The 15,323-nt window shown below is 35.9% G+C and overlaps 1 protein-coding gene across 1 annotated transcript; it reads right to left on the bottom strand.

Annotated features, from left to right (window-relative positions):
- Positions 1-14,293: 14,293 nt before the first annotated feature.
- On the bottom strand, positions 14,294-14,920 carry LOC116567256 (gametocyte-specific factor 1-like). The gene has a single exon (XM_032302223.1). It carries the CDS (start codon positions 14,870-14,872, stop codon positions 14,339-14,341), a length of 534 nt encoding a protein of 177 aa, XP_032158114.1. The 5' UTR covers positions 14,873-14,920; the 3' UTR covers positions 14,294-14,338.
- Between the last annotated feature and the right edge of the window lie 403 nt (positions 14,921-15,323).

Below are 15,323 nucleotides of genomic sequence, written 5' to 3'. Positions count from 1 at the left end.
GATACCTAGAATTAAGAAAAAAAAAAAAAAACAACTCTGACATTTCCAATGCAGCTACAAATTTTGCATTGCTACAGAAAAGAAAGAATTATCTGCTTATAAAGAAAAAAAAACAATAAAAATATGAACCAAGAAAGCACAGAAGGTAGTAACCACATTTAGTTGTTTATCATGGAATCATCTTTATAATCCATCTGTTTCAACTCCACAGAGCAAATTATGAATAATTAGGAAGTTTCTCCTCATTTTATAGATTTGGGCTTGGAAGGCTTGGAAGGCAAGTACAACACAAATACTATTTACTTTTTCTCGTATTTGGATTTCAATTTTGGTAAATGGCTACCAGGTGGGTGATGGAGGCTTGTGGGACATACAGATGGTTTTCCTACAGCTTTGATGATGTCAATAGTATATTTTTGCATTCTCTTTTTATCAAAAAAAAAAGCACACTTCATTTAAAAAGAGAGCATTATATCAACAAATCATACAATTTAAAAAACACAAAGAACGCTAGGTATTAAAAAAAAAAAATCCTGTATAAAATTGGTTACCACTGTTGTCTTCAAATATTTTTAGCTCCTTTAAATGTGAGCCTAACTCTATCCCCGGTTTGTGGCCCTGAAGATATAAATTTGAAACTTTAAAAAAAAAAAATGCTACTGGGCATTGCCTACATATCAGCTTTTTTAGATGACACACTCTTTTTTTTTTTTTTTTAGGAACCATGGCAGCAGCAAGTCAGGTAGTCAGAACTTTGGTCTCTGGTATGGTCTTGATTGGTTCTAGCAGAAGTTGGCTGTGATGAATGCTCCACTATGGTGTATGATTGGGCACTTGGGCTTAAGGCTGACTTGCTGGGAGGTTGCCTTGAGACGTAACTCTACAAGGAGAGAGAAGGTCAGTTGCTAAGTTTTCAACTATGGGTTATTATGAGTTGAGTTTCCCACGCCATCAAACATCCTGACATGAAGAAACAAAGGGTGGTGAGGTGAGCTTCTAACTTGTTCAGCTTGGTAATTAGGTTAGGGAATTTGGGGGTAAACAATGTCCCATTCTTTATTCTACCTAACTCAGGGCCAGTTTGTGACATGAAAAATGAAAAACAGCACTGAGATCCAGCAGAAATATGCAGAAATATGCATTTTACCATAGGAGACAGTCATTCTAGTCCTAGTGATGCTTCTTTCCCCTTATCATCTAGAGTGTGACTTCTTACAGCTTGTCCCTCTGTGAGTGAATGTTGGGCAGAAGACAAGTTGCTTACACTGGTGGATGGAAAGAAGTTCTATCAGAGGTACAAAATAAATGGAAAACCACAAAATTGCCTGTGTGTGGACCAAGGGAGAGGGCTAAGGAAGGCAAAGGGAGAGGAGCCAAGAGGCCAAATAAGCTCTCCTCACTCTCTACCTTGTGCGAGTGAAATTGTCAGCGATACATATCAATAATTAATTAGAGGCTTTATAAAAAGTAAGACTTCTAATAGATACCTTAATAGCTGTAGTCCCTCTTCAGTACTACACATGACCTGTGGACAGATTTTAGTCATCATGAATTATTCAACAAACAGCTAAGTTCAAGGAACAGTCTTAAACCATGCAGGACTTATATCAAACAAACAGAAGTGAAGGGCACTCTCTCTGCCTCACAGGACACTAAAAACGCTAGCTGTTAAGTGAGAAAAATGACGATAGATTCCATGACCTATACCTGCTCTCAGTTCTCATCGGGACTCTGCTACCGACCGGTTCCCTTGTCCTTGTTCTGGTGACCTGCCTATCATGTGGCATACTCCCGACTCCAGGGAGGGCCAACACACCTGTGGATGAATCTCCCTCACCATAACTACCTACCTAGATATTTGATTGTTTCTTTTTCAGTGTCTGCTTACCTTATAGCTGCAAAAGAATGTGGTTTGATTTTTTGTTTGTTTGTTTGTTTTTTAAATACTTCATTTATTTAATTTGAGATAAGAGAGAGAGAACACAAGTGAGGCAGGGAGCAGGGAGCCCAATCATCAAGGTGGGACTCGTTCCGGAGAGTCTGGGATCATGACCTGGGCTGAAGGCTGATGCGTACTAACTGAACCACCCAGGCGCCCTAGAATGTGGTTTGAAACATGAGACTCTGAGGATCAGTAATGGATGCAACTGTCTGGATTCAAAGATCTTTCAGGGAAGGGATTTAGTAGCCAATTTAAAAAATTTTCTTTGTTCTTCGCACATTTGGGGTGAAGGTATTGTTTAATTTCTACATCAATTTATTTTAACATGATTTACACACATCAGTTCTTGTGTGAGTTTCTTCTCCTCCACTGATAACGAGTAATCAATTCCTTACTTAAACTCACTAAATATAAATTCCATATGGTATGTAAAGCTATCTTTTTGAATTACTGCTGTAGAATATATCCAACTGTGTGGGTTTTAGGACAGTCAATATAATTTTCAGGCATTTAAAAGTTTTCAGGAAAGTGTTCTTTTTGTTTCAGTTTACAGCACTTTAAATCTTGTAAGTTACCACCTACTAGTTAAATCACTAACTTACAGCATCCTGACATTTGTTTTTCTATTTATTAAATCATCTAGGTGTTTTCTCAAAGCTCTTCTGTGGTTTTTTGAAAATAAAAGAGAAATAATGATGTAAGAATTGTTTTTAACACCAGAATCATATAGAGTAAGAGGCTGTATATTCTTTTCACCTGCCCAGAATGTATATATTTCTTTTCCTGTGTAACAGTTTGTCATTAAAAATAGTTTCTCAACGCTGCTTTTTATTTAACAGTGTTTTATAAAGTGAGTTTAGGCAGTAAACAGGTGTATGCCATCATCTGCGGGCACCATCCACAGGCATCATCTTTGGACGCCATCCACGGGCATTGTGTATGTGGTGCTTTGGGCCCATAACTGGCTGTGCAATTGTCTAGATTTATTTTTATTTCTTAGTTTCTCTATTTATATCTTTATTTCTTAGTTTTTCAACACTGATTTTTATTTAACAGGGTTTTATAAAGTGAGTTTAGGCAGTAAATGGGTATATGCCACCATCTGTAGTTTATTAGAAAGTGCCAGTCATCAACCTTGAATGTATATCCCCAACCATGTAACATTTCTCCAGCTGCCAGGAGTTATTCCAAATTTTGAGAATAAAACAAAGGCTAATTGGGAATGTTTTCATCGTAATGATAAAACAATTTGGAATCTAGAATAGTCCAAGAGAATTGGGTAACTTCTGCTCTCTGAAGAATGTGTATCATTTTCAAGATACTTAAGAGTACACTGTCTTAAATACCAAACTACTTAGTAACAGTCTCCAGGAGGGCCTGCCTATCTTACTGGAAGTTTCTATAGAAGGCAAAATCTCAACCTCTGTATAGTGTATTCTAAGTCAGCTCTAAGTAATAATTGGTAAATCTCTGGTTTAAATACCCATGAGATTCTACTTCAGTCTTTACCACTTGCTTCTTTGAGTAAAATTTGGTGGCAGCAATGATGGCCTTCTTTGGACAAATGGGTAATTAGGCTTTTAAGTACCAAAGGTTCTCTTGGTACCAGGTTTACCAAGGTAATCTTACCATAGTGCCAATAATTGGCTGTCCAATTGTCTGTTTTTATTTTTATTTTTTTTAAGATTTTATTCATTTATTTGACAGACAGAGATCACAAGTAGGCAGAGAGAGAGAAAGGGAAGCAGGCTTCCTGCGGAGCAGAGAGCCCTATGCGGGGCTGAATCCCAGGACCCTGGATTGCGACCTGAGCTGAAGGCAGAGGCTTTAACCCACTGAGTCACCCAGGTGCCCCTTCTTTCTTTTTTTTTTTTAAAGACAATTTTAAATATAGGGTTTTATGGCTTATATATAAAATCATATGGCTTATATATAAAATCATGCCTTTGAATGTGTTTTCCTTTGATAACTTATTCAAGGTATTCATGTTTTTTGTCACAAAAATAACCAAATATAGCATTATATCAAGAAATGCCTAAAAAAAAAAAAGGAAATGCCTGATATATTTATTCTTATGAACCTTGAATTCTTTCAATCCATGTTTAATTCACCCCTGGGTAATTCTACATAATTATAATGGCTCTTCCCTGCTAGTCAGAAGGATTTGTGGGGTTAACATAGGATAAAGTGTGTTGAAAATGGAAACATGCTTGAGTTGAAATAGTATTCTACAGGTATTTCCCTTTTTAGAATTGATTTTCCAAAAAATTAAAATTCCCAAGCCTCTCTATATCATTCAACTTTGGATCATAGGAACATCTCATTGATGAACCAGGGCCTATTTGATAATTAGTGAGAATAATTTTAACATGAATAACTGCTTAGGACATAGCTAATAATTTGTAGTGGGGTTTTGAAGTGCAAATTACATATTTTTCTTTGAGTAGAGAAAATATGGACACTATCAATTTACACTCTATATACACAACTAACTTCAATTTGTTCCTAAGAAAGGCTTCATTCTGCAGGTCCAATTCACAAAATAAGGTGCTAATAAGCTACATCTTTATTCTCACTTTTAAGTACTTTCTTTTTAATCTTTCTTTTTTAGAACAACAGTACTACAGTTTGCATGGAAATTAAAACCTATTTCACAGTCAAGTTCTTCAAGGAGATCACTTAACTTCAGTCATCTGTTCAAGATACACATGCTTTTACAGTTGGGACAGGAATTCATAAATATTTGTTAAGTTATGCGACCCTCCTTGAAGATGTCTCAAAATCACATTTCCCTTGTTATACAGTTAGTTTTCATGTAGTCACAAATGAGATGCTATGCTTTTGCATTAATAATTATGTATATCTATAAAGTTTAGAATATAAATAGCTTCACTTGGAAAGAACATACTGAATGAATTAGCAAAGCAATTTTATTGGTTCCCAGATTTCCAGAGACGAAATAAAACACGCTTATGAAAATTTCCGAGCACTTAAGTCCATTTAAGGTCTATTTCATATGCCGTAAAGTTCTTCAGATGTTACTGCCAGTAAAAGGAAAGCACCTGATAATAAAACCATTCTCTCACATTCTTCTTGTGCGTACACAGAATCCTGTCTCCATCGTGGTAGGAACACTGTCTCTGCCTCCTTAGTCTGTGTATGAGGAAAAAAATGTTAATTTTGCTTCCTATAAAATAAGCTCTCAAAAATTGAAGGTCCAACAACAAACTTTATTTTTATACTAATATCTTACAATTGCCAACTGGCTTCTATTTAGATGTTGTGACATTCTGACTTAGAATATATATTTTGGTCTTTGTTCATGGCTCCTGGCCTAGAGCTCCTCAAACCCTTGGAAATTCCTGAACAATAGGAGAAATCAAACCATCATTTGTCATATTTGGTGTCTTGTCCTCTCTTCCTGAAATTGCTTCAGCACTATAATGGTCAAATGAGTGTCATATTCATAACTAGTGCCTTTCAACCACACCTGGGTTTGCCAATGAAGTGACTTTTAGAAACCCCCAAGGGAGGGGGCAGAGGAGATGCTGGCAGCTAGGGGAAACCACCATGAATAGTCCCTTTCCCTCATTTTCAGGGAAGTAGAATCATTCACCAATGGTCAGTGATTTAATCAATCATGCCTATATAACAAAGCCTCTATCAACCCCCAAATGGATGGGATTCATAGAGCTTCTGGGTTGCTAAACATGTGATGATTTAGGGAGGATAGTGCATTCAGAGCATAGAAACTCCACACATTTTCCCATACCTTGCCCTCTGCATCTATTCCTTCTTTTTGCTATTGATTGTATCCTTTATTATCCTTTATAATAAACCTATAATTTAGGGAATAAATGATATCCTGAATTCCATGAGCTATTCTAGCAAATTAATTGAACCTCAGTAGGGGGTCATGGGAACCATTGATTCATAGCCTGGTCAGAAGAACAGGTGACTTGAGAGTGGCCTCTGAAGTGAGGGACAATCTTGTGGAAATGGTAGGTAGGCATCCAGGTAGATAGTTTGAGAAGTGAGTGAAACTATAGGACACTCAGCGGATATAGAGAATTGCTTGATTTTGGGGGGAAAGCCTCACACATGTGGATTGATTGCAGAATCATTAGATGTTGAATTTCATAAAAGAAGAAAGTCAACATTTATAAAAATTAACTATGTCCCAGAAATTATATTGATACCATATCTTCTAATTATCACACTCATTTTTCCAGCTAATGTAATTGTTTCCATGCTTTGAAAGGGTTCATAACTTGTTGACAATTCACAGCTTATGAGAAGAAACCACAGTGGATCTCAGGCTTGTCAGACTCTAAAAGTCACATCCTTTTGTATTTTCATACTAAACAGAGGAGAGAGAAAGCTGAGTCTTCTGTCCCCAGGGAACAAAATTTTTCAATCAGAGAAATGAATTATCTTTATACTTTGCAGGTGAGTAGGTAGCAAAACCTCAAATCAAGACTACATTTAAAAGTAGAGTCAAGTATCATATGGTTTCACTTATTTGTGGAGCATAACAAATAGCATGGAGGACATGGGGAGTTAGGAGAAGGGAGTTGGGGGAAATTGGAAGGGGAGGTGAACCACGAGAGACTATGGACTCTGAAAAACAATCTGAGGGGTTTGAAGTGGCGTAGGGTGGGAGGTTGGGGGAACCAGGTGATGGATATTAGGGCCCGGATTGCATGGAGCACTGGGTGTGGTGCAAAAATAATGAATACTGTTATGCTGAAAAAAAAAAGTAGTGACATGAGTAGCTAGGACATATGTCTAGTGACATAAAATAAAGCTGCTATGAAACCTAACAATTTCCCTCATGATTCCAAAATCATATGCACAGCTACATTTAATAAGAATTACATGTATGAGTACCAGGTTCTGAAAGCTGAATTAGCAAAGGAAAACTAAGATTTTTCAACAGCAAAGATCTTGTCTAGTAAGAAAATTATATTAAACAGAGTATTGTATTCACCAGGCAGTTCTGATTCACAATTCAGCTCGCTCAATGTTTATAAAATATGACAACAAACAATTATAAAATTCTTCTAACTTTGTATATAATATTGTTGCCTATAGTTTCAATAAAAAGGGCAGATTTTCCTGCTAAAGCTTCTTGCTATTGTTTTCCAATTTCCATTTCTAGAGAGATTTCAAATGGGCATGACTTAAAGTAGTAATTTTTCAGTTTGTTTGTTTGTTTATGTATATATGTATGTATGTATTTATATGTGTTTTTATTTAAATTCCAGTTAGTAAATATACAGTGCACTATTAGTTCCAGGTGTAAAATATAGTGACTCAACATTTCCATACAATACTTGGTGCTCACCACAAGGGCCCTCCTTAATCCCCATCACCTATTTAACCCATCCACCCCACCTCATCTGGTAACCATTAGTTTCTTCTCTATAGTTAAGAGTCTGTTTCTTGGTTTGCCCGTCATTCTCTCTTTTTCCCCCTTTGCTTCTTCGTTTTTTTTTTTTTTTTTTAATTTCACATATGAATGAAATCATATGGTTTTAGTCTTTTGCTGACTGACTTACTTTGCTTAGCATAATAGTCCCTAGCTCCATCCACATCATTGTAAATTTCATTCTTTTTTTTATAGCTGAGTAATATTCCTCCGTGTGTGTGTGTGTGTGTGTGTGTGTGTGAGTTGTGTGTAATCACCTCTTCTTTATCCATTCATCAGTTGATGGACCGTTGGGTTGTTTCCATAATTTGACTATTGTAAATAATACTGCTCTAAATATCAGGGTGCATGTATCCCTTTGAACTAGTATTTTGCTATTCTTTGGGTAAATAGTAGTGTAATTGATAGATAGTAGGGTAGTTCCGTTTTTAGCTTTTTGAGGATTCCCAAAAAGATGCAACCAGCAGTTGCACCAGTTTGCATTCCCAACAACAGTGCAAGAGGATTCCTTTTTCTCCAATCCTTACCCATACCTGTTGTTTCTTGTGTTGTTGATTTTAGCCATTCTGACAGGTGTGAGGTGATATCTCATTGTAGTTTTGAATTGCATTTTCTTGATGATGACTGATGTTGAACATCTTTTCCTGTGTCTGTTGGCCATCTGTATGTCTTCTTTGAAAAAAAAAATCTGTTCATGTGTTCTGCCTGTTTTTGAGTTGGAATATTAGTTTTTTGGGGTGTTGAGTTTTATAAGTTCTTTTTATATTGTGGATACTTACCATTTATCAGGTATGTCATTTGCAAATATTTTCTCCCATTCCACAGGTTGCCTTTTTATTTTGTTGATTGCTTCCTTTGCTGTGCAGAAGCTTTTATTTTGATGTAATCCCAGTAATTTATTTTTGCGTTTTTTCCTTTGCCTCTGAAGACATGTCTGGAAAAAACTTCCTATGGCCAATGTGCACCCGGAACATTTTCCAGAGTGGATCCCATATTGGGTCACAAAGCAAGCCTCAACAAATGCAAAAAAAAAGAAAAAAAAAATGAAGTCCTACCATGTACCTTTTCTGACCACAACGCTATGAAACCAGAAATCAACCACAAAAAAAAGTCTGGAAAGACCAAAAATACATGCAGGTTAAGCAACATGCTACTAAACAATGGATGGATCTCCAGGAAATCAAATAAATTAAAAAAAAACAAACAAACATGGGAACAAATGAAAAAGAAAACACAATGATCCAAGACCTTTGGGATGCAGCAAAAGCTGTCCTGAGAGGCAGTTTTACACATTTTATAAAGAAATGATGAATTTAGAAAATAAGGATAATAGATGTTTGGGAGCTTTAATTAGTAAGGAATTCTATGTGGAATTTGAGCTGAGGTAGTAGTTTACTAAAAACGTAAGGTTTATCTCTCTAGCATTTGTGACTTTGAAGTCACTACCTTTGGTGCAAAGGATGTCTTTTTACTTAGTCCATGTAGCAGGGTATTTTTCCCACTCCTAAAACCATTTATACCTCCTTTACTACATCTACATTCATAGTCTGCCCCCTCTCTATGAACTGTCACCGATCTATATTCATTCTCTGATGATGCTAACTTCATAAACGAAGAAACTGAGAATGGATTAAACTTAGTTTCTTATTATAACATAGCTTAGATTCAAACCCAGGGTCTGTTTCCCAAGTTGGGGCTCAAAAATGTGTGTGTTTGGAATGGGGGAGCCCAGTAGAAAATCAAAGCTGGAAAGATCCTGGATGAAACTACTGATTGAGGAAATAGACACTTACTACTATGAGCACCTTGAAATATAGACCTTCAGCATTCTCATCTGGACCCAAATCAGTCAGTCTGGAGAGATGACTAGTGTTTGAGATTTTGAGGGTCATTGGACAAAGATCCTCACCCAGCAATTAGATATGAAAAGCTTAACTGGCACATTATTTTGAAAGCATTTCATTTATAATATATCATTGGTCAAATGCAACTTTGGAAATGATCATATAGCAGACAATTACAAATCTGCATGATATGAAGGGTGGAGAGAACCCAGAGTTTTCCCAGATGCCTGAGATTAGGGAAATTCTTATATCCCAGAAGGGAAAGGTCTCAGAAAGGGAAGCTTGAGAACATAGAAAATGAACTTGAAAATTTTTATTATTTGATAAAATGTCAATTCTGTGAACGAAAAACTAATGAGCATGTGACATGACTTTGTCATTCACATCTGTTGTTGTGTTTAGCAATATTTTATAATATATAAATTCTTTAACAGTAGTTTGTTAATAAAGACCTCTATTTCCGAGGAATTTATTCATCAAAATCTCTAAAAAAATTCTAAAAATGTTAATATTTTCAATTTAAATATCATATGACTCTACATAAAATAACTTTATACCAAGGTACACGCCCTGTTTAAACAACTCCACTATAGTTATTGGCTAGTGATTTTGGTTGCATTTCATTTTATAAACACAAATCTAGTTAACACTCGGATTCTGAACTGAATTTTAGAATAAATATCTCAAAAAGATCAATTATATATGCAGTCCAATCTAAAAAAAAAATCTTCCCTGGTTGTTTCTTAAGATACTCCACAAGCTCTGACTTTGGATAGACTCTGGAAAAATATCTAGATTTATGTGTAGCCATTGCAACGTGGGAGCTCTGAATGTCTATTCTGTTTTTGGTAGCTCTTAGTCTAATTGCTATAAAATATTTAATAGATTAGTTGACAAATGGAAAATTTGAACTTCATGCACTAAAATTTTACTTTGTCTCTTCTATATGCCCCTATTTTTCAAGAACTGATAATACATTTACTTTACTACATCATAATATATTTCAGGCTTTTTATCTTCAGCTACAGAAATCCTGCATCTTTTTAATTATGTTAACAGCCCTTAGTCACCCAGCATAGCCTATCCACCTCCACTAATTCGCAGCTCTGTTATATTTCTCCAGGGGATGTATTTCCATAGTTAAGCCTTCTCATAAGGTTTATTTTTTTTTCCTTCCAGGTTTTTTTTTTTTTTTTTCCCCTTTGACTGCCATCCAAACTTTTTTGGCTTTATCAGGGATTTTTACTTTGTTACTTCCTTTTTTTCCCCCAAAGCTTTTCATAATTTACTGGGGTTATATCTTCCTAGGCTTTTAGTTCTCTTACAGATTTGTTTTTAAGACTTCAAACTTTTTCATTTTATTTTTAGCTCATGATACTTGCAAAAGTCTGTACCCTTTTGATTTTCACTTGCTTCATTGACACATTCTTGTGTTTTGTTTTCATTTTAAAATACCAGAAAGTAAAATGTCTCAGCAGCTTGGTGGAGTGGAATATTTATAATTCCAAAAAAATTTTACTTTTTTGGAGATATTTGCTTGTAGGTTAAAATTTTGTGTATAAATTCCTGGAAAAAAATCTTAACTTTCCAGGGAGTTGACTAACCTTCTTTTATCATTAAATGCAATCATTCTATGATATCATTCTATATCTGGTACGATATTTATATTCCTCCACTGAGAGGAAATAATTAACAAAGATTTGTTATTAATGACATGTGAATGTTAATGTATTCAATTAGATATTGCTAAAATGCTATTAGGCAAGTGGACAGAGAAAAGCATAAAAACAAAGATGTATATAATTTACCTTTATTCATAACAGACCTCTTTTTTTTAATCTTCTGAAAACAGAGAACAACCTGGTGTTGTATAAGCATACTGACTAGGGGGAGAAGAGTGGGGAAAGGAGAAAAGCCCTGATTTCTAGCATTTTCCCATTTCTGTGGTGTGAATATTATCACCATGACCAATTTCAAGCTACCAGCAGTTTAACAACTAGTCCACAGAATTGCTGAAAGCATATAAGCTGGTATAGGCTAAACACAGTTCTAGCACAAAATTTACAATGTTTATTAATTTTCAGTAGGTCACAGATATCTTTGCACATATGTTAATCTCATTGACCCTCCTTAAACAAACACAAAGCTTGTATATAGATTTTTGACAAAACTTTGCCTTTCTACCCATGGATCCCTGTGTAAGAATCCCCTTTCTACATGGACTTGTGATTTAAGGGGTTCAGAATTTATGATTCACAGATGATAATTTACCTTTTATTAAAAAAATTTTTTTGAAGATTTTATTTATTTATTTGACAGAGAGAGAGATCACAAGCAGGCAGAGAGGCAGGCAGAGAGAGAGAGAAGAGGAAGCAGGCTCCCTGCTGAGCAGAAAGCCCGATGTGGGGTTTGATCTCAGGACCCTGAGATCATGACCTGAGCCGAAGGCAGAGGCTTAACCCACTGAGCCACCCAGGTGCCTCATTTTCAATATTTTTTAAATTTTTTAAAGGTTTTTATTTAAATTCCAGTTGGTTAACATAGAGTGTAATATTAGTTTCAGGGCTACAATATAGGGATTCAGCACTTCCATACAACACCCAGTGCTCATCACAGGTGTCCTCCTTAATCCCCATTACCTAGTTCACCGATTCCCCCCCCCCCCATTAACCATCAGTCTGTTCTCTATGATTAAGATTCTGCTTTTTGGTTTGCCTCCTCTCTCTTTTTCCCTCCCTATATTCATTGGTTTTTTTTCTTAAACTCCACTTATTGAGTGACAAATATGAAAGACGATGAATGTCTTTCTCTGACTGTTTCCCCTTAGCATAATATGCTCTAGCTTCATCCACATTGTTGCAAATGGCAATATTTCATTATTTTTTATGGCTGAGTGGTATTCCATTTTGTGTGTCTGTGTGTGTAATATATCATATTTTCTTTATCCATTCATCAGTTGATGGACACTGATTCCATAATTTGGCTATTATAGATAACGCTCCTATGAACTTTGGGGTGCATGTATCCCTTTGAATTACTATTTCTTTATTCTCTGGGTGACAATTTATCTTTTAATCTCCACACTTTGGCTTTCATAATTTGAGAGTCAGGTGTTTAATTGCAGCATTAAAAACTGCGTTTCCTCAGTGAAACTTAAGAACTGTCAGAAAACGTTGCCTGGGTCTCCAAAGAGCATGCTTCTCTTCCTGAATCATACCATCTAGAAAGATACTTTTGTTTCAGAGATTATATATGATTTGTACACTTCCAGTTACTAGTTATCTACTTTGGGATTCTTTGTTTCTATATTTCTATCAGAAAATGTGAATAAAGAACAACTTTTACTTGTTGGTATATTAAAATAATAAATTTTTCTTTTCATATTTTGGTGATTTTTGTCAAAATATAAAATCATAAGTTAAATTTAGTGAATATCCGAATTTCTGATCTATTGTTACAAAAAATCTAGATGTTGCTTTGTTTAAAAAAAGTGAAAAGAATTTATTCTTAGATTCTCAATTGCCACTTCAGTGATTTGTGGTTTTTTTTATAGTTCATCTAATTAAAAGACAGAACTCTCAATTTCAAGTTTTATATGCATCAACTCTCTTATTGGAAAGTAAATTCTCTAACCCATATAATCTGGAGTCAAGAAACTTGTAAAACAAAACAAAAAAAAATCACTTTAATTTCATTGCTGACAAGTTTCCGAATTTAAATCTCAACTTCCTGTGATGAATTTATTTACTTTGTGCTGACAAGACAGTATCTTGGGGCTTTGTTTTCCAAGTCAGTTCTAAATCTGCAGTGTATCAAAATCTCCTCATTATGCTTTGGATGTTATGGTAGATAAATGGTATCTTCACAAAGATACATTCATTCTGGTATTGAAAATGCCTACTTAACATTCCGTATGAATAGTTTTATTGAAAAAATATGTAGACAAGCCATTAATTATACACAAAGACTTGGAACAAATTCTTATAAGAAGCATAGCATGCCTTCCATTAAATGTACACATTTTATACAAAGTTACTGAAAGTCTTCCTGAGGTTAAACAATAAATCTTCGAAATTTAATCACTCTGCTCCCCAAAAGGTAATTTTTTTTTCTCCATGACACCCATAGGGTATACACTCAGATCTTAGCCTAGTTTAAATAACCAGACAGTATTTCCAGTGCATTTTTCTGTTTCTTAAAAATCTAGTTGCTGAGAATAAGTTGTCCAATTATCTTCCTCAATTTCTTTTTGTTTTGTTTTGTAATTATTATTCTATTTTGGTTCTCCTTCAGAATTGTGAAATATCTTGAATCAGAAAATGCAGAGAATGAGAAACAATGCCTCCCTATCATGAAACCGAATCTGGAAAAAGTATTTTGTTGTAGATTATACCTTGAATTCAAAGCACAGTTTTATTGAGAGCATTTTGTAGCTCCTGTGTTTCACAGCAGTATAGGATTTATTGTATTTTTATTTGGAAAGAGATTCAGCAGATAAATGATCACTTTATTTCTTACACTTTTAATTTTGATATTCTAAGTTTCTCACATTATAAGGATTAGTGAAGTCTTTACAAGTAAAATTCACAACTCTTTTTTTTTCCAGTTAAAAAGTGCTAGCAGATCATAAATACACATACATAAATAAGTTTTTAAAAAAACCCAACCAAACAAAAAAACCAAACTTAAATACAATTAACTGGCCAAAAGAGAAGCCCATAAATATGCCTTAAAATTCTTACTATCCTGAGAACCAAAATGGATTGAAAACAAACATTTCTCGGGAAAAAAAGACTAAAACGCTAAAATATATGGCAAGGAAATTCCTTATTGCTATCCAGTATGTGACTAGCCTGGCATTTCAATAAGTGCTAAATTTTTTTCTGAAAATGTAGAAATTGAACTGACTGGTGGTAGAACTTCAAAAGCTTTCCCTCTACAAATGCCATTCCTGTGACTGGTAAAGAGAATTGTCCTGTTAACTTATTAGCAGACTCAAATTAAGAAATTCCTTAAATTCTTCTTTTTTTTTGAAAGTCACAGACAGTTTATCTTTCTATAATTAGATTAGGAGGGCAGACCACGAAGAACGCACTGGTAGCAGGAAGAAGCAAGAGTCTTCTAGGGTCTGGCATTTGATGAGATGTTCAGTTCCTGTGCATTTCCATTGTTTTTCCATGGCAGAACATACGGCAGAGGCTTGGGAACACGCATGCCTGAAGCCAGGTTACTCTTATGTTCCATAACCATGTTGCCTACAGGGCTGTTGTTGCCACAGTAGTTGGCTGTGCCCCAGACAAATGGGGTGCTGGTGGGTTCCCACAGATCTTTATCCCAGTCTTCATCGCATGGAGGGCACGGCCACGTGCTCTCAGCCAGAGTCTTTTGTCCAACATTCCTGGTTTGGTTGACAACATCCTGCTCAATACAACTTCTATCATCACAGCTGGAGATAGGATGACTGATTTCGGCTAGGGGAACCTGGTGACACGCATGGAAGGGACAAGTAGCCAATTTGTTTGCGACATCAGGATGATTCTTTCTGCACTTGATAAGATGATAAGGAAACCTGCAGGCCCTAATCTGGTGGTTTTTATCATAGGAGCATTGTATTCGCTTTTCAGGGTCCAGGGAATTGATGTAAGTTTCTCCCATGTAGGAGATAAAGAAGCTGCATCCAAGCGCTCGGTTGAGACACGTTCTCTCCACCAAGAAATCCCTTAAATTCTTTTTTTTTTTTTTTTAAGATTTTATTTATTTATTTGACACAGAGAGAGAGATCACAAGTAGGCAGAGAGGCAGGTAGAGAGGGCAAAGCAGGCTCCCCACTGAGCAGAGAGCCTGACTCGATCTGAGGACCCTGGGATCATGACCTAAGCCCAAGGCAGAGGCTTTAACCCACTGAGCCTCTGAGCCACCCAGGCGCCCTCCCTTAAATTCTTACCACGAACCCTCAAAGAAGCCTGTTGAGCCACGGTGCATATTCAAAATTCTGATGAGAAGGGTGCCTGGGTGGCTCAGTCATTAAGCGGCTGCCTTCAGCTCAGGTTATGATCCCAGAGTCCTGAAATCAAGCCCTGCCTAGGGCTCCCTGCTAGGTGGGAAG

This window comes from Mustela erminea, chromosome 1 (assembly GCF_009829155.1).
Source record: "Mustela erminea isolate mMusErm1 chromosome 1, mMusErm1.Pri, whole genome shotgun sequence".
Taxonomy (NCBI): Eukaryota; Metazoa; Chordata; class Mammalia; order Carnivora; family Mustelidae; genus Mustela; species Mustela erminea.
The sequence above is the reverse complement of the archived record's forward strand: the minus strand, read 5'-3'. Positions and strand labels throughout refer to the sequence as shown.